The sequence below is a fragment of the Chaetodon trifascialis genome, chromosome 23 (assembly GCF_039877785.1).
Source record: "Chaetodon trifascialis isolate fChaTrf1 chromosome 23, fChaTrf1.hap1, whole genome shotgun sequence".
Lineage (NCBI taxonomy): Eukaryota > Metazoa > Chordata > Actinopteri > Chaetodontiformes > Chaetodontidae > Chaetodon > Chaetodon trifascialis.
In genome coordinates this window covers 1,850,753-1,870,122 of record NC_092078.1, presented here as the reverse complement: position 1 = coordinate 1,870,122, position 19,370 = coordinate 1,850,753, and the positions used below count along the sequence as shown (strand labels likewise).

Here is a 19,370-nt window from a genome sequence, read left to right as displayed (position 1 = left end):
TGCAGGTGTTTTGAGTTAATTAGCTGATTAGAGTGTGGCACCAGATATCTTCAATATTGACCTTTTCCACAATATTCTAATTTTCTGGGATACTCAATTGGGGGTTTTCATTAGTTGTCAGGTATAATCATCAATATTAAAAGAAGTAAATACTTGAAATATGTTGGTCTGTGTGAAATGAATGTATACATTATGCAAGTTTCACTTTTTGAATGGAATTACTGAAAAAAATCAACTTTTCCATGATATTCTAATTTTATGACCAGCACCTATATGTGCTCTCAACTGCCTGGCTTGTCTTTCTTCTGTTCTCCTACAAATCAAACAGCGTGCAACAGTAGCTAATGTTAGCTTAGAAATGCAGTCAACAATCTACCGGCACCCACAACACAAGGTCCAAAGTCAAAACCAACATTACTGCAAAGTGTGTGAAATGCACTGTGATATTGTGGTTAGCTGACAGTGTCATGAGTAAGAACATGAATGATAAAATTACACATAGCACCTTTAATGTTGCGCTCCATATTTTACACAAGCTGCCTGATGCGAATGCTGAAGGTGGCTGAAAACTATTAAGTTAGTTGTTCAGGAGGTGACTGGTGAAACCAAGTGCAGACACACCCACAGACAGGTATGAGATTTCAGGTTTTTAATTGCAAAGGAATGGGTGGCAGAGCCAAGCAGGTCCACAGTCCAGGCTGAGTGGACGGACTGGTAGCAGAGTCTACCATCTGGCAGCTTGGATGTGGCAGAGCTGAGAGTTTGTAGGGGTCTTGATTACAGGATAGGATGCAGCTGGAGAGGCTCTACTCTAGCTCCAGCTCACCTGAGAGGGTGCTTTTCATTCGGTAAATTGGTCTCCTCATCTCCTCCACTTGCTTCCTCTCCTCGTGTCTTAGCTCTGCCGAGCAAGGACATGAAAGAGGGTTGCAAGGAAGAGACGTGAGGACAGAGGAGACGAAATTCAAAAATGAAAAATTCTCGCTCCACAGCGTTAGTCCGAAGCAACGTCAATTACTGATAATGTTTGCACAGCTGTATTAGCTGTCAAAGGGACTGCAGCTGAATGCACATAGAAGCCTTTATTTAAGAACAGATTCAAAAAACACACAGTAGTCTTGAATTTTGTAATTTGTTTTAAATATGCGAATCATTTAAACTTTCTTTTAAATCATCTAATATATGTATATGAGGACGGGTGTGCGGTAGATTAAACCAACAGCCTTGTAGCCTTGCTTTAATATACCGTAATATACCAAGAATTTTCATTAATTTCTTGGTGACAGATAATTGTTAAAAGGACACAGTTGAAACAAGAATCAAGATCACGGACTACTTACATTTGTGAAGACCTGCTCCCGCCATGATTCAAACGTGTGCCACATACGACACGCCCCTTAAATAATAAAAGACTTCCGCGTAGGATACATCGGTGTATCCTCACTCTGATCTCCTTCAGAAGCCTCCTCTCTCTTCGCTCCTCATCTCCTTCAGGTGCATTTAAGCAATTGGAAGATCCTTCATCATGGCAGAGGGGAAATGACTTCCGGGTCGACGAAGGAGAGAGGAGACGAGGAGGCACAATTCAACGTAATGAAAAGCACCCAGGGAGAGGCGCGAGGGAGACAGGAGGTCACTGCAGATCAGATGATGTTCGAGGGCCAGATGGAACATTTATTGATATGATACAAATGAAAGTTTTGTCCCCATTCTAAGTCTCAAGTCGGAGTCACCCAAAGACTTTTTCACACTCACATGTTGTGATTTTGACTCACAGGCAAACGAGCGCTGTAGGCCGTCATAAAGGGAAGCAGGAATGCTACACGAGCAAGCTGAGATGGACGAAACAAAGCAGACAAACTGCTCCTGATGCAGGACCCTGCTTGACCACATGGTTTATGCTTCTTGAAATATTGCTGTCAAACAGAGTTTCAGTCACTATGTTTACATGCAGGCAATATTTGGGTTATGGTCAATATTCCAGTTTCTGAAACATTTGGAATAAGCTGTTTACATGCAATCGAAATTAACTGGGATATCCAAATCAAAACAGCAACGCACGGAGAACGTCGTGACACAATGCGCGTCATTTCAGCTTCTTCTTCCTGTATCCAACAACAACAACAACAACAACAACAACAACAACAACAACAACAACAACAACAACAGCAGCAACACAGTGGATAATGAACAGCCCTGGGCCAGTAGCAGTTGCCTTCGTTTGTGCTTTGGTGCTGGTGCTGACCCACCACCAGTACTTGACACTATTCTGTCTCACTTTCTTCATTAATGGAAGGCGAGAACGTAAAGAAATAGGAAATGCAGCCAGAGCTGTGCCATCCATATCCATGCTACCTGCACTCAAAAGACCAAGATTCCTTGTGAACAGAACATGCGCAGAACACAAATTAATGTTCTGTTTGATGGGGATACTCCGATAGGTGTATACATGACAACAAATTCGGATTAGAAAAGGAGTAACCCAGGGGTCATATTCGGGTTTTAAAATACTGGAATATTAGCATATTCCGGTTTTTCAAAAGGGTTATTGGGGTTTACACGGCTGTGTGCAACTGGGTTATTGCTGATATTCTGGTTATGAAAGGGGCACTTGACTGCATGTAAACGTAGTGACTGACAGGACCTCATCCAAATGGGGCTGGCCTTCCAGAAAATTGGTCCATGTTTGCTTAACTTGCTTCATTTTCTGGCCTCGTCACAGGGAAACTCGGATGCTGTGAAGGCCTGAGTACCAAAAACACAACACAGCAGCTGAGTCACCAGACTTGCTGTGGTTGAAGAGTAAGACAGCTGATTTTTACAAAGTCACAAACAGTCTGTCTTTGTTGGTCATTTTTAAGTCTACAGGGTAGAACCCAAAATACTTCCACTCACTGCTTCTCAGATGCTCTGGTGTCCACTAACAGCTCTACCCCGGTTTATCCTGCATCCTTTTGTGCTTTTGTTTTGCTGCATCCATGAAACAATAAAAAAAACATCAAACAAACCTCTGAATGCATTTTTCCATAATGAACACTTACAAAGCACAAACTGCACTCACGTCACCCTTGCCCGTAAGGACTCATCAGTCCTCTGATCAAACTACCTATCAGTCTATTTTGAGATGAGTTACATTCCACAGCAGACATCTGCTGTGACGTTAGTGTGAACTGTAATTAACAAATTGTTTTTATCATACCTTTATACCTTGATGCACAACCACACCTTCAGCTGGGAACATTGTGTTCATTGTTCATGAGCTATCTGTCGTCGATAACTAGGTTGGTATAGGTCACCATCTCACGCAATCACAGACTATATAATTATAAAGAAGAATACTTCCATCTGATAGGCTGACAGTGTTGCCAGATTGGGCTGTTTTCCATTTTGGGTTGGGTTGCATTGTGCAGGTTGACAGGATTTTGGCTGCTATGGTAGTTGGGCTGGCTTCAAAAAGACAGTAAATGAAATCTATATTCATTAATTGTATTCCTTAGTTATAAGACTACATGAAGTCACTCAGCACAACTTTTATTCATTCTGCTGAGAGGAGATATGAGTTACCATCATTATCGCCCACCTGCAGCTCACCCAACAAACACATACGTGTGGTGTTGATGCCAGTCAGTATGTTCACTGGAACAGAACCCACTGCTTTCAGTATCACATCATTGTTAGTTTGTTTTTGATAGCATGGGATTCGTCCCTTTCTCTGTCTCTCTGTGCATGTGTGGGGACATTTTAAGTTGACATTCTGTCGAGGGTTGTTGCAGCAGTAATTGGACTGATATCATAAGATCAGATAAAATAAAAAGAATCAAAGGAAAAAAATCAAAGAAAAATCAAAACTCTGTATAAATACATTCTATTCAAATAAGTACAGTGTTTTTCAGTGTACAAAAAGTATGTCGCAGTATGTCTGTTTGTATGTTTTTGTCATTTTCATGTACGTTCAGTCATGGCTGTTGACTCAGGTTTTGGTGCCACAGTGGTCCCTGGCCTCATGTTACCTTACCTAAAAATGGAAAGGATAACAGTGATATCAGATCAGAAGCAGCAGATCGAACACTGTATGAAGTTCAATTAAGGATCAGCACAGGTGTCACTCCACCCCCTCCACACCTGCTCTGCCCTCCTGGGTGTGAACAGCTGTGAGGATGCACATAAAAAGAGAGGGAGCGAGAGAGAGAGCACCATCTTCCATGGAGAGACGAATCAGAATCATCAGAGACCTTCATCTTCCTCATCCACCATCAAACCTCCAGAGGGTGAGACAACCTGCACACTCCTCGTCTGTCTCGTCTTCTCTATTGTTGAACTGTGGGAACCTGCTCAAAGCTTTTCACACTTTTCTGACATTTTAGAAACCAAACAACCAACAACACAATTTGCAGATTAATTGATGATGAAAAAATTGTTCGTTACGGCCTCGAGGATGAGATCAGATGTGATGTCATTGTTCTGCTGCAAAAGCTGAGCTTCAAAATAAAGTCTTTCATAGCGACTGAATACTGCAGCATTTAGACCAATCACAGACAGACAGGGTTTGTCCGGTCATGGAAAAACCTGGAGAAGTCATGGAAGTGTCATAGAAATCCACATTTGTACAGCATGAATCCTGTTCAAGATGTCCATCTGTGTGTCTTCCAGCTCTCTGCCAGCTGATTGGCCTCCTCCATCATGCTCCGCCTCCTGCTCTTCCTGTCTGCTCTCATTGGGCTGCTGCCTGGTAAGCACACGCACTCGTGTTGAAACTCCACCCACAAGACGAGTTGAGGGAATTCAGTAGAAGCAACATGAAAGAAGAGCAAACGATCTGAGAACGAAGAGCAGAATGACTTTAAGTCCGTCAGTAACTGTAAGAGCTGATCATCTGCCAGATGTGCAGAAATGTTGCTGACATCTTTGTTTCTAAGAAGAAGCAGGAACTGATGAGGAGATAAGAAGAGTTTTGATTGACTGATAAACAAACAAATGCTGTTTTATTCCTTCATGAAGTCGACATTTGAATCTTTCTCTGCTGTCCAACCAGCTCACAGACAGTTCTGACCTCTCATGTGTCTCCATTGTCTTCAGGTGCTGAGCAGCAATATACTGGTTCTGCAACGGTCGACATCAGCCATTGTCCCATCACATATTTTGGGGTGCAGTACACATCACTTTATGTAAGTAGGATGGAGCCTGATGCTTGAGAATATGTCTCTTTGTTCCATCTAGTGTCTCATTAAAGTCCAGTGCATTGACACTGAATGTCTGAACATGAACTGATGGAGCATCCTGAAGCAGAGTGAGAGCTCTGACTGAAACCTCCACAACTCTCTGAGTCAAAGTTACGTTGGCTCTTTGGAGAAAAGGGATTATGCTGATTCACTTGTTGGGTCTCTCTGATTTCAACAGGTGACTGCCGCGAATGTATCACTCACAGCCTGTTTCGACAGCGATTACCTGGATTGTATTGTGGGACCTGCATTCGATGATGACACTTTTGATGTGACCAATGTGACTGAGGATGAAGCAGAACACCATCAGTATTTGGCAAATATTAACACCACGCTAGATTGCACTGTGGAGTTGAGCTGGACTATGTTGACAATTCCTGTGAGTGTTGTTCAGTGTCATGACTCGATAAATTGAAACAAATTGTCAAGATCTTCTCGAAAACCTACTGGAGGAAATTTCCTAACAATGACAGAAACTCTTCTGTTGACTCTTTCCAGATGTCTGTGAGAATAAGTAGCTTTGGCAGCCAAACAGCTGTGAAGTTAAAACCAAACTCATTTCCTGCTTCATTTGTGAGTATTATATCCATCTGTGTGTGTGTGTATGTGTGCGTGCGCGTGCGTGTGTGTGTTAAAGCTGTTGTGTGTAGGATTTGAACATTTCTGACTCTGGTGACTCCTAGCGGTGGTATGAAGAAAGACACTGGAGAAACCAATGCACACTGCTTCCCCATCAGCCCTCGTTATTCAAATGAAGACAAACATGGAGGCAAAAACACTTGAAGAAATCTGCTCACAGTTACTTTTGACTCTGCAGTTAAACAAAGATAAGACAACACGTCATGTTTAGTTTGACAAGTGGACAAGACAGTGTCATTGTTCAGTCTGTTTGCATCATGTATGAATTCATCATCTCTGCTCTGTGATCGTAACATTGGTTTGTTTGTTGCTGTCTAGGACTTTCACTTTAAGGTCAATGGTAGCACAGTCAAGACAGCGAGTTTGAATAGCATGAGTCCTACCTATGAAGACATCAGCGGATGCAGACAGTCAGGTTGGGAAATCCACTGGATCCAAAAATCTATTTCTTCTATTAATATGTTGCTGTCTTTTGTTGTTGCTGACAGTCTGTAAACTGAAAAGTGAACGATGACATTTTAACCTGATTCTTCACTTTGCAGGTGTTCTGTATTTCTATGATGACGAGGTCAGTTCTGATCCAGACACCTGCTCCTCTGAAATCTGTGGTGAATATGCAACCATCCAGCCGAAAGATAAATGTGGCTCCATGGAGCATTGTTATGGCAACAACAGGTAATTATGTGTGCTTCATGTTTACAAGAAAGAGCTGTGATGATACAAGAACTTGATGAGGACTTTTTTAAAACATTATTCATTCAGGGCCTTACGCTGTCTGTTCAGACTTGACAGCAGGAAGCTTTTAATGTGAAGCAGCAGCAGAAGGAAATGTTGGGTTTTCATCAGCAGTAACTCAATTCAGCTCAAATGCAGCTCTGATAGGAGCAAAGAGAAACAATGAGGCTGAAATCTGTGAGAGAAAAGCAAGAGCAGAAACATCTATGTATTATGTTTCAGAGATATCTACTGAAGTATGCTAACCATCTAGCCTGGGTCCATCCCATCTCGTAAGACCACTTTGTGCCTCAAGAGGAATTAGTCTGATAGTAAAGCTCAGGCCTCTGGAGGTGGTTGCTGACTGATGGCTGACCTCCCTTTCGCTCCTCTGCCACTTCATGTGTTCACTGCTTGAACCCACTTTGTCTTCATCCTAAAGTCTTAGAGTCCGATCCGGAGTCACTATAAATCACCTCAGTACAGTTTTCATGATCATCAAACTGGTCTCTATCAGTCTTGGAGGCTGTGTTTGGTCCTGGTCTGGCCGTGTTCACTGAGTGCTCTTGAGCCTCGGTCTGCTGCTTCCTCGCCTGGGTCCAGTTCTGGTGCCCATCCCAGCATCACTCCCTGCCAGCATTCTCTGCTGGGTCCTCACATGCCAGGTTAACAAACATTCGTTACCCGGCGGTCTACAGCTGCTGTGCCAGCAGTTGAAACAACATTAACACTTTCCTAGTGCTCCAAGATCCCAGTCCAGACCATTAGTTGCACAGCTAACTGAGCTAAGTAGCTAACAGCAGCTACAATTAGCAGTTGGCAAGCTGGCCCAATTCAGTGCTGCTACCAATCAGAACTACAACAGTGTGGGTCGGCGCAGTTATCCTCCACTGTGAGGCTGCAGTGCAAAACTCCTTCATCACTGCCCCTTGCCACTAAAGGCAGACTATACCGAGGCCACGGCAAAACGCTGCCTGACCCCCAGCCAGTTTGAAAGCAGCTGGCACAATTTTCATTAACTGTGATGTTGTTACTGAAATCAAAAGGTAGTGCAGTGTGATACTGGAGACAGTTCCATCACAACAGGAAGACATGTCCCTGGAATACTGGTCCAGGGAGTCCTTCAAGTCACTGCTGTTGGCTGATGTGAGCCAGGCCTGTGAAAACATGACAATCAAATATTACGCAGATAAATGTCTCAATGACGACATGAACATGAACACATGAAGACTTCACTCCTGCAGTTTGTTTGTTTGAGGGCCCCCTGGTGGTCGCGGCCCTCGGCAGCAGCTCCTGCTGATGGTGTTTGTTGTTTCTGTCCTTCTGTGCCTCCATCAGCTGCTTTTTTGACCCCATCTGCACTGTGAGCGGCCCCGCTGTCATCGACTTTTACGGTCGTCTTAACGATGTCCAGGATCGGTGTGCATACACTCTGCTGTCGGGTTCGACAGTCTCTCGCATCACTGTGGTGGGGTATTTCCGGGAACGCCGTCGTAGAGATGTGAGCTTTTTGGACAGTGTGACACTGCAACTGGACGGAGACGATGATGTTCACCTGGAACAAGGGGGGGTAGTTAAGGTAAGCTTCCTACAGCCACCGTCATGTCAGTGTGGACTTTGATCCCAAATCCTCGTCTCATCCTCTGCTGTGTCAGCTCTCATCTTTCTTCTTGGTGACATGAGAAGCAGTTATTTTAATACTGGTGAACTCTGTGGTTGCTGCAGTGAAAACAGCCTGTTTGTGTGTGTTTGTGATGATTGAACCTGTGTTTCCTCCACTTTGTCTCTCTGCTGTGATGCAGCTGGGAAACACAACGCAGACCATCAACGGCTCGACTGTGCTGTCAAACGGTGTGGAGGTCTCTGAGGACCAAACTGGAGTCACTGCTGTGAAGACAATCGGCAGCAACACTGTTTCTGTCTTCTTTGATGGCAACACCGCACAGATCTTCCTTAAAGGTACAGAAAGTAAAATCCGAGCACTCACCACACGGGATACAACGACCAACTGTGGTGCCCAGCACTCGTTTGGGGCATGAGGAATGTGAACTAAGCTGTATTTTGGTGAGTTGCCATATTCATCCAGTTTGAACGCTGATGCTGATCTGACCCATATTCTGTCTTTCACTTGTCCAGGACCTGGTGGACAAGTTCCACAAGTTGATGGTTTGTGTGCCAACTCCACGTCTGTGAGTGATCAGAGGATTCCTGACAACAATACCCTAGAGTAAGACGTTGATCACAGTGTTTCAGTGGACGTTGTACTTTGTTTTTGAAATTCAGTCCTCTAACACTCCTTCACTTGTCTGGAATGTCAGTTTTTATGTTTTGCTTGATTCTGTTGATCTCACAACAATGACCATTTCCACAACTTGAATTTTAAATCTGGACACATCTTGTGTGTCTGTAACACTCAGAAAGTGTGTTTGTGTGTATCTGAACAGTGAGAGCATTTATCAGTCCTGACTTTGTGTTGTGTGTCGCCCCCTAGCTGTGAGGTGCTGTACAATGACCCTGCTGACAGTTCGATCAACTGCACCGAGATGACTGAACAGTAAGCAGATGAAACAAACTCTCTGTGTTATAGTTTCATGTGTGTGCTAAATATCATGTTACATCACATGTTTAATGTCATTTGGGGAACAGAACTGATCAAATTTTGTGTGAACAGAAATCTGCGTGACATGAAGCTTCAGCAGCTGTTCCATGTTTAGGTTTATTCCCAGTTACAAAAGGTAACACAGCACTGATTGGACATCATCCTTCATCTCTCTTTCTGTCTCTTCACATCTGTGGAACAGCTGTGATCTCCTGAATGACACGTCCTTCACCACCTGTCACAACCACATCGATCCAGCCCCCTACATAGACGCCTGCATGGACACTTTGTGCAAATACCCTGCTGTGGACGGTCTCGACTGTCAGTTCCTGGATGCCTACGCCAGAGACTGCAGCCTGCGCATCAACGACACAGTGGACAGCTGGAGGTCAATGGCCGGCTGCTGTAAGACTTCTCTCACTTCAGATCAATTCAGTGAAGCTTTATCAACATGTCGTCTTGAATAACAGAATCTAAATGTCAATGTCAGCTTGTTCAACTTTATTCAAACTGAAATACTCAGGAGAAGAAATAAGACTAAATCTGTGGATTGCAGAATATAAAAATGAAGGAGAAAGACAACAAATGTCTGACCTGAAAAAATCTTTGTCTCTAGTTTTTCAGTTCATCTTTCAGAGCCCAGTTTTCACAGCAGTTGTGGAGAATTGATTGATTGGTGTTGCAGTCCTTGTGTGTTTGACAGACTCAGCAGGTCATCTGCATTAGAAACAGTCAGTGTCTCCACTGAACTGTGTTTCTTTAGTGCCGCGTCATTATTGCAGTTTGTGTCATTCTTTACATGTGTCCCTCTCTGTCTCTCTTTCAGCCCCCCCTCAGCCCCTCTGTCAGGGAAGGATCTGCAGTGATCATGAGTTCTGTGCAGAGACGCTCAGCGGTGAAATCGGCTGCTTCTGTCGGGCCATTTTTGCCTTCCCGTACAAATCCAATGACACTTTGGGTACGACAGCTGCGACACGACAACATGACTGACTCGTGCAGAGTCCTGATCCTCAGAGGGTGGAGGGTTTTCTCACAGGGACACTTGTTTCACACAGCTGAGCTGTTGTGGAGCTGATGATAACTGACCTTCAGCACTCACTTTGACTGAATGTTTGATATCAGGAGCACAGATGAGACTTCGTGAACTCAACTCTTCTTTCACCCTCGAGTCTTTTTCACTCTGATGGTATCAAACCACAAAAACTGGTAGTTTGCTTCTGAATGAAAGAACAGACAAAGGTCACCAAAGCAGGATTGAATGGTTTGACTTGTTTTTGTCCCTCATGGTGTAAGTGTCTGTCCTGTCTGTCCTCTCTAACATGGTCCTGTATTCGTCTCCCTCGTCTGTCCTGCTGGACGTTCAGGTGACCCGACGGTCTGCGAGGAGAACTCAGCTTCACTTACTCTGGTCGGGTGTCTCCTGGAGGAGAAAGGCATCGACTACACAATCTTACACCTCAATGACCCCACCTGCACAGGTCAGATGGATGAGGAGGACCACATGGTGACCTTCAGCTTCAACAGCAGCGACCCCTGTGGGACGGAGGTCACGGTGCGTTCTCCATCACGTCTACTCTCAACCAGCAGCCAAATGTCTTCCAGCACTCTGCTGAGCTTCTCCTGCTCTCCTCTAGTTTGGGATCTTTCTGTGGGTTGGGCTTCAGCTCTGACCTCCTTGGTTTCTAGAGATGATGGTCATCTATGAAGCTTAATCTAGCCAGTCAACACCTCACAAATGTCACATTTTAAGGCTGAATGTAAAGAGTTGTGATGAATTTGTGAGGAACTTGTGCCGTAACATCTGAATCTCCATCACCCTGCAGTCCAACAACAGCCTGCTGATCTACATGAACACCATCACAGGTAATAACAGCTCCTCTGAAAACATCACTCGCCAGGACCAATTCTACATCGACTTCTCCTGCTTCTATACTCAGCCAGATGTCAACACTGTGACCTTCAGAATCAAAGACAGGTGAGTGGAGGCTGTTATCTTTGTGTCGTGAAGAGGTTTGTGAGTATAAGACAGCTGAAGTGTGTTTGTTCTCTGCAGCTCTGTGATCCAGAAGATCATATCTGGAACTTGGAATTACACTCTGACCATGAAAGCCTACACTGATGGCGACCTCTTACAAGCTGTGGACTCCAACACTGAAGTCCAGCTGAACCAGAAGATCTGGTTGGTGCTGGAGACTGACGGGCTGGATGATGGTCTGGTCGCCGTGGTGACGGACTCCTGCTGGGCAACCAACCAGGCTGGGAGTCTGAGATACAACCTGATCAAAGATGGGTGAGATGAACACAGAGGTGGCAGCTGCTCGCTGCTGTTCAAGTGAATCAGAAGCAGGGACTCGTTAAGTGTGTTTTTGACTCCTGAAGACAAAGTGTGCTCTGATGTGATGAGTGTTTTCTCGTTTGTGAGCAGCTGTGCGACCGACCAGACGGTGGATGTGGAGGAAAACGGAGAGGGAACGTCCAGCCGCTTCTCCTTTAACATTTTCCAGTTCTCCAGGAGCTCTTCTGACGTCTCTGTGCACTGCAAAGTCAACCTGTGTGCCAACCTCAACCAGACCTGCGTCCTGGTACGCCCCCCAAACACACACACACACACTGATGAAACTGACTGCTCATCAGTGGAAAACAGGCCCGAACTCGAAGCCCCACAAATCTTTATGAAAAGCAGTTCCAGATGTGTCAGACTGCTGCTGAGCTTCCATCACCTTCACCAAAGACTTTCATGTCTTTGTTCACTCCTCTGGTCCTGATCTGTTTGACATGACCTGCATCACTGTTGAACACTGTGCAGCTGAAAATACATTTAGATCAGCCAGAAACATTTGATGGCATTTTGCCTCCAGATGGCGCTGCAGCAACATGGTTTAGTCCTTGTATGAAGTGCAAATATTCCCAGATTTAGAAATCAGATTGGAGGCCTTTAACTGTGTGTATTTATATTTACTTTACATCAGATTTTTATATATTTTCTCTTAGTACAATAACAAATGTAAAGGCTGGATGAAGGAGCGCTTTCTTCTCATTGTTCAAGTTTTTATTCAACATGTAAACATCAAATTGAAGGATACAGAAGGTGAGATGCTGCCATCATCCGTGAGCAACAGTCCAGCATGAATGGACCAGTGTTGGTCTTCTGAAGTCTGCACTTCATGTCTCTCTGTCTTTAACTTCCAGGATTGCAGTGGAGGTGGTCGGAGACGCAGATCTGCTGGGTCCATATATTTGGACGAAGCCCCGGCCTTGATCACCATGACCTGGACTAATTAGGTAAGACACGACTGTGCTGCTGACTGCTGACATCAGAGCAATATGCACTGATCTATGAATGCATGAGTGAGTCTTTCAGTGTCTGTTGAGGACAGCTGCTTCAGGCTGTGAAAGTGTGTCAGAAGTTTCTCCATCAGTTGATGAAACCCTGCAGCCACCTGAAGGTAGCAGGACACACATGATGAATGATCTGCAGCCAGAGTGCTGTGCCAGTACTTCAGTGCCAAAGCCCGTATAGGTCGTCAGTGCACTTGGCTGAAATGAAACTGTGTTTAGCTTCATTCCCTGAAATCAATCCCAGCCTGCTACAGAACAACCACAAACACTTTTACACACATCAGACTGGTGGTTATACCTCAGCATTCTGCCTGTTAGTGTGGGAGACATGGGATTACTGGAGCTCATGACTGAATGGAAGAGGAAGGAAGAACCATGACATGAGTGATGTTTGATGACCTGATGTTGAAAGTAAAAAGTGAGTGTGACAGGGAGGACAGGGAGGTTTTCCTGCTCAGCTTTCAGACTCATCACAAACAACAGAATGAAGAGAGTTGAAGAGTCACACCTGTTGGTTTCAGTCAGGATGCAGGTTTGCAGAAAAGACATCACTCACAGTTTGGTCCGGTTGTCTTCTCAGGTTGTCTCCACGGTGACTCGGACTGACTGACAGGCTGTCGACCTTCATCGTGATTCCTGAACGTTACTTGGTCCTAATGCAGAGCCTCATTGTGTGAAAGGATTAGCTCACTTGTCGCTGCTGTGAAGCCATGCTAGCTCACACTGATGAGGAGACACTGCTGATTGGATCCTTTAAAAGTCAATCTTCCATCAGAGCAGAGCATGTTAGCGTGACTCATTTCTCCATAACAAACCTGAGCTAATCTTTGATGGAGCGTCTCTGAGCAGAATGTGTCGCTGTGTCTTCCTCACTGCTTTACACACTGTAGACACAGCATCTTTTTATCTACTGGAACATGAAACTCTATACAAACATAATCACAAACTATATGGTGAAGGAAAGTGTGTGTAGGGAAGTTTGGGATCAACAACATATGTATCATCACGTTATTCATTCTATAGTAAATCAACACTTCTATCAATAACAATAATCAGATGTTATTCAGAACTACCAATGATTCTTAATGATTAAGTGTTGTCTGCATATTCGAGTGTGTGAGAGGAATAAAAGGAGAGTTTTGGAGCAGTTCTCTTGAAGACACTTGTTAGAAAAGAGGCAGCCACGTGGACACCACAGTATAAGTTTAAAATCCTAATAAATCCTAATCATATTTACCTTTTCATGCTTTTCTGGAGACAGCAGTTTCTGTCAGCTTGTGCCTGTAACATGATATCAGTTCATCACATCAGCTCACGTTGATCCATGGCTGAAAGAGAAGCTTTGCCACAACAAGCTTTAGAAGTGATCTCTGAGGAAAACAGTGAATTGAGTGCAAACGCAGCATCGACACACTGATGATTTACAGATTCCAGGTCAGTCAGAACTGATCTGTGTAGCCTCACTGTACCAACAATGTCAACACAAGACTGGATCCTGCTGTCGTTCTCAAAGACATTCACAGGTTTTCTAATTCAAGCTGCGACTCAGGACACCAACTACAACTAAATCTGAAATGTTTTTAATAATGACGAAACTTTAGTGACATTTCTATCACTTGTAAACTTTGCTGGAAAAACTTAATTTTGAACCATAAACACAAAACGGCTTCTTTTATAACTCAACATGATGTGATTTAACTAGTCAACAAGATAATATCCAGAACTGTGGCCTTCATGATACTGAGACATGAGTTATGCTGTTTCATTTTTATTATATTACTATTGTTAGCAACAAAAAAAATCAATAAAATGTGTAGTGTGTACTACCTTAATTTGATGTTGCATTCGTTGATAAAATGTCGGGGCACCACCTTCCTCAGCTAAGAAGGACTGCAGAAATTAACTGCTATAACGCTGATAAATACTAACGAATGAACTAACGGTAAACCAGTCTGATAATCTGAAGTGTAATTTCTGGATACAGGGATCGTAAATATTCAGTTCAAAAGGACACCGTCTAACCAGGACTTAAATCAAAATATCATTTATTAAGCAGAATTGTGGATAATGGGTAATGTACCATGAACAATAAGACAGAAGATGGGAGGTGATATGACAGAACACACAAGAAACTTATGGCAACACAAGGGTAAATAAATTGGCGATAGTGAGAGGCAGTCTAAAAGGAATAATGGGGACGCGAACGCGGAGTTAAGGGAAAGAACGATTAATGGAGAGAATTTGGACGAATTGACCTAATCTTAACCTCACGGACCAACTCTTATTCAAACCCACTTAGCGTGCCTACTTGGTTGCTGGCGTCCCGTTGTGCTCTGCTCCGAACTGGCTCGAAGACGGTCCAGATGTTCGTCCGCGGCTCGATCTACTTGGTGGTCTAGTGGAAGGCCCAGACCTCCAAGATGACAAACTGGTGCGGAACGGGGCGTCTCTGGAACTGGTTCGGCGGTCGGTTACAGATGATGGACTGCTCCGGATGGTTGTGAACCGGACCAAGGATCAACAGCTGGCCGCAGGGTTTGGTTCGGTTGAGTCCGTGACGGATTATTTTAGACTGATAGTACAAATTAAGAGTCTCTTCGATGGCCGGTCGAAGAAGGCTACAAAATTAGTATTACTTGCCTAAATTCACTAATGAAAACAAAACAAAACGTTGGGCTAAAGAGGAAGTTAACTTTGAAATTTACGGCAAATTATAAGAATACGTCTTCGGAAGATTGTTTACGCTACCCGGAATGCTTGGAGTAGCTCGAAGACGAAAACTTAAGGAGCAAAACGGCTGTGCAAACTTAAGACAAAAGCAAAGAAAATAACTCAGCTGAGAGTAACTAGACGTGAAAAGAAAACAAAAGAACAGGACTAAAACCAACTAACAGAAACAAAAATCTACTGAAAATCTACTAATCTACTAAAAATCTACTACAAATCTACTAATCTGTATCGCGCACTACACGCAGTTTTTAAAGGTCGCTCCGGGGCGTGTCGAAAGGCAGGCCATCGAATCATGTGAGACTCTTTGTGACGCGCGGTGTAATCTCGCCTCATGGAGCTGACTAATCAAAGAATCATACGAGGGGCTCATCTGCTTCTCACTATGGTCAATCACATATAATTTCAATGACCAATTTTCAATGGCATTTCAACATTGCTCACAGCATGCATTAGACACTTTCTATGGTTGGGTGAAAACATTAAATGATAATCATGGTACAGTTTTATCCCAACAGGTATAATAACTCCATGAATAACTAATACAAAAATAAAGGTAGGAATAAAGAGAGGCAGATTATATTTGTCAAAAAATTATCACAATTATGGTTACTTATCGATAAATGTACCAAGTCAAGCATATTCAATCTGACGGTTAGGAAACTCGGGATGGCAGTATAGTCTTGTGGTGACAATTCATACAAACTTTTATAAAACCGTTAAAATCACAACTTGGTCATACTTCAGGTTAGAGATACGGGAAAAACATCAATATTATGCGTACCCCGAGTCCTGCAAGTTGAAAACATGAAAAGTGAAGTTTAACATAAAAGTCTGGTTATCTTGGGGTATTGGGAAAAAGCACACAAACATGAGTCACTAGTTGCTTCAAGGGATATCTGGTTTACGACCCATCAGCATTTGCTGATGTTTGTGGATTCCTCTGAGGCCTGCTATTTGTCTCTTCAGGCAGTCTTGTTGTATGGAGTCCTCGGGCTATTGGGGAAGTAATTAGCATAGAGTGGGACATCCTGGTTTAGAGATAGGCGCTGACCTTTTGGCTCTCTTTCTTCAGTGTGTTAGTAAAGTAGTTTACTGAACCAGACTTCCTGTCTCTCTTCGAAATCAGATTGCATTATAGGTAAACCAGGCGGTCTATAATTCAATCGGTTGGCGGGTTTACACCTCCATTTCCCTTGATTATCACCAGAAAAGGAGGGAAAGAAGGGGTCAGTTAAAGGCCGGTTCTGCTACAAATGAGTATGTGGGAAAATCAAAACTATGTGTTGGGTTCATCCATTTCAATTTCGGCCCCTTCTTGGTGAAGCTGTCACAGCCACTCACGTTGACTTGTTATAACTTATAATGGCTCTGTTGTTTAATTCATGTTGAAGATGTCGCTGAAACTATTACAACATTAACAGAAACATGAATTTAAACTGGAATGTGCATTTCCTGAAGAACGTGTGTGCGATTCCTTCCCTTCATTTTTAAAGCGTTCATTTACTTCAGTGTGGACTGTTGCACATACCTACCAAATTCTCTGCTGGCAGGTCTTTGCTACCGTGGTCATTTAAAGCTGTGTTTGTAGTGCAGCGCCACCTACAGGTGAAAGGCCATGGACTTTTGCAGAGGTGTGGGCTGATGAAGATGCAGCCCAGTCGCCAGAATAAAATGTTGCCACTGTACGTTCCTACAGAGCAGGGATTCATTAAATGAGTACGTTTCATATGTATCACAGCAGCGTCTCTACAATCGGTATCAAAGGGACTTAGTTCGGACTACCAGTACATGTAAAAGAGCAAAGATCTGCTCATGCAGTGATAAGATTTTTCATTGTGTCATTTAACGAGAGACAAATGATCCAAAATATGTCCCAAATTAGATCCTACTTGCAACAGACTGACTGATTCACATGCCCTGATCTCTGCTGGACAAGCGGGGTTTAAAATGTGTGCAAAACACTTTATGAGGTGGGACGGTCCAGCCTCTCTGCCCACTACATTCAGATTCTTATTATTCTTATTTTAGAAAGACAAGGAGCGAATGAACAAACACCTAAAAGAGACACAGACAGAGGAGATTCTCAGGGAACTTCAGTCAGAGAGTCAGAAAGGGAAACCCTGATTTATAAAGAGCTCCTCTATCGTCATGTTTCAGAAATCCAGTCAGTATCTGGTGTGACCACCATTTGCCTCACGCAGTGCAACACATCTGCTTTGCATAGAGTTGATCAGGTTATTGATTGTGGTCTGCGGAATGTTGGTCCATTCCTCTTCAGCGGCTGTTGCTGGATATTGGCAGGAACTGGAACACGCTGCCGTATATGCCGATCCTGAACATCCCAAACATGCTCAATGGGTGACATATCCGGTGAGTATGCTGACCATGCAAAAACTGGGATGTTCCCAGCTTCCAGGAATTGTGTCCAGATCCTTGCAACATGGGGCCGTGCATTATCATGCTGCAACATGAGGTGATGGTCGTGGATGAATGACACAACAATGGGCCTCAGGATCTCATCACGGTATCTCTGTGCATTCAAAATGCCATCAATAAAATGCACCTGTGTTTGTTGTCCATAACATGTGCCTGCCCATACCATAACCCCACCACCACCATGGGCCACTCCATCCACAATGTTGACATCACCAAACCACTCACCCACACGACGCCACACACGCTGTCTTTCATCTGCCCTGAACAGTGAAAACTGGGATTCATCCGTGAAGAGAACACCTCTCCAACGTGCCAGAGGCCATCGAATGTGAGCATTTGCCCACTCAAGTCGGTTACAACCATGAACTGCAGTCAGGTTGAAACCCCAATGAGGACGACGAGCATGCAGATGAGCTTCCCTGAGACAGTTTCTGACAGTGTGTGCAAAAATTCTTTGGTTATGCACACTGGTTGCAGCGGTCCGGGTGGCTGGTATCAGACGATCTTGGAGGTGAACATGTTGGTTGTGGAGGTCCAGGGCTGGTGTGGTTACACGTGATCTGCAGTTGTGAGGCCGGTTGGATGTACTGCCAAACTGTCTGAAACACCTTTGGAGACGGCTTATGGTAGAGAAATGAACATTCAATTCACGGGCAACAGCTCTGGTGGCATTCCTGCAGTCAGCATGCCAACTGCACGGTCCCGCAAAACCTGCAACATCTGTGGCATCTTGCTGTGTGATGAAACTGCACATTTTAGAGTGACCTTTTATTGTGGCCAGCCTTAGGCACACCTGTGCAATAATCATGCTGTCTAATCAGCATCTTGATATGCCACACCTGTGAGGTGGGATGGATTATCTCAGCAAAGGAGAAGTGCTCACCAACACAAATTTAGACAGATTTGTGAACAATATTTGAAAGGAATTGATCTTTTGTGTATATAGAAAATGTTTTAGATCTTTGAGTTCAGCTCATGAAAAATGGGAGCAAAAACAAAAGTGTTGCGTTTATATATTTGTTCAGTGTATGTGGAATACATTCTGTACATTTCTTTGTCTGTGAACAGCTTTTTAGCAAACAAAGGGAAACATTTTTCTACATGTATAGCCTGTATAATGTATGAAACCTAAAAGATTTCCTTGAATGTAATGACAACGCTTTATGGGTTTTGTTGCCTTCCAAATCATCCCGTGAGCCCCGTTTGGAGGTGAGGGTTACTGCTTTTATACTTTTGGGGATTTCAGTAACATTGATTAAAAGACAAAACAATATTTGAAGATAGAAAGAGGTTGATATAGCAAACCTTTGTAAACATAATGGATTCTTCCATGACTGGGTGAAATGATGATGAATGTGTTGTGTGGATTCAAGTAAATAGTTTTTCAATATGAATGACTGAACTTCATGAAGGTAATTGTTTGTGAAAGCTTTGGATTGGCTGTTGTTCTTGTCGGCAGTTTTTTTTTATACTGCTTGCACTTACAAAGAAGGCTTTTTGACTGACAATGTTTGTCCTTTGGGGGGCAGCGTTGAGCTGAATGTTACCACACTTGAGAGCAAAAGTCATTTATGGCTGGGTGTGCGACACTTCCCAGCAAAGCCGAGGGACGCACACCAGGGACAGCTGTGCTGTTGCTGGTTGCTGCTTCGTGGTTGGTCGGTTGTAATGTCCACACCACTTATGGTTCCTGA

At 43.8% G+C, this 19,370-nt stretch overlaps 1 protein-coding gene across 1 annotated transcript; it reads left to right on the top strand.

The window, feature by feature from the left end:
- Positions 1-789: 789 nt before the first annotated feature.
- LOC139351743 (uncharacterized) lies at positions 790-17,602 on the top strand. The gene is made up of 16 exons (XM_070993747.1): positions 790-848; positions 4,150-4,268; positions 5,077-5,165; positions 6,177-6,273; positions 6,401-6,533; positions 7,911-8,151; positions 8,375-8,531; positions 8,709-8,799; positions 9,064-9,126; positions 9,374-9,576; positions 9,998-10,129; positions 10,536-10,723; positions 10,995-11,146; positions 11,225-11,461; positions 11,597-11,753; positions 17,519-17,602. Exons 1-16 carry the CDS (start codon positions 790-792, stop codon positions 17,600-17,602), a joined length of 2,202 nt encoding a protein of 733 aa, XP_070849848.1.
- The last annotated feature ends 1,768 nt before the right edge of the window (positions 17,603-19,370 follow it).

Coding starts and splice junctions, on each gene's coding strand:
- LOC139351743 (XM_070993747.1), top strand. CDS start 790: ATGCAGCTGGAGAGGCTCTACTCTAGCTCCAGCTCACCTGAGAGGGTG. Junction 4,269..5,076: donor CACCATCAAACCTCCAGAGG/GTGAGACAACCT, acceptor CATTGTCTTCAG/GTGCTGAGCAGCAATATACT. Junction 8,532..8,708: donor CGCACAGATCTTCCTTAAAG/GTACAGAAAGTA, acceptor TCACTTGTCCAG/GACCTGGTGGACAAGTTCCA.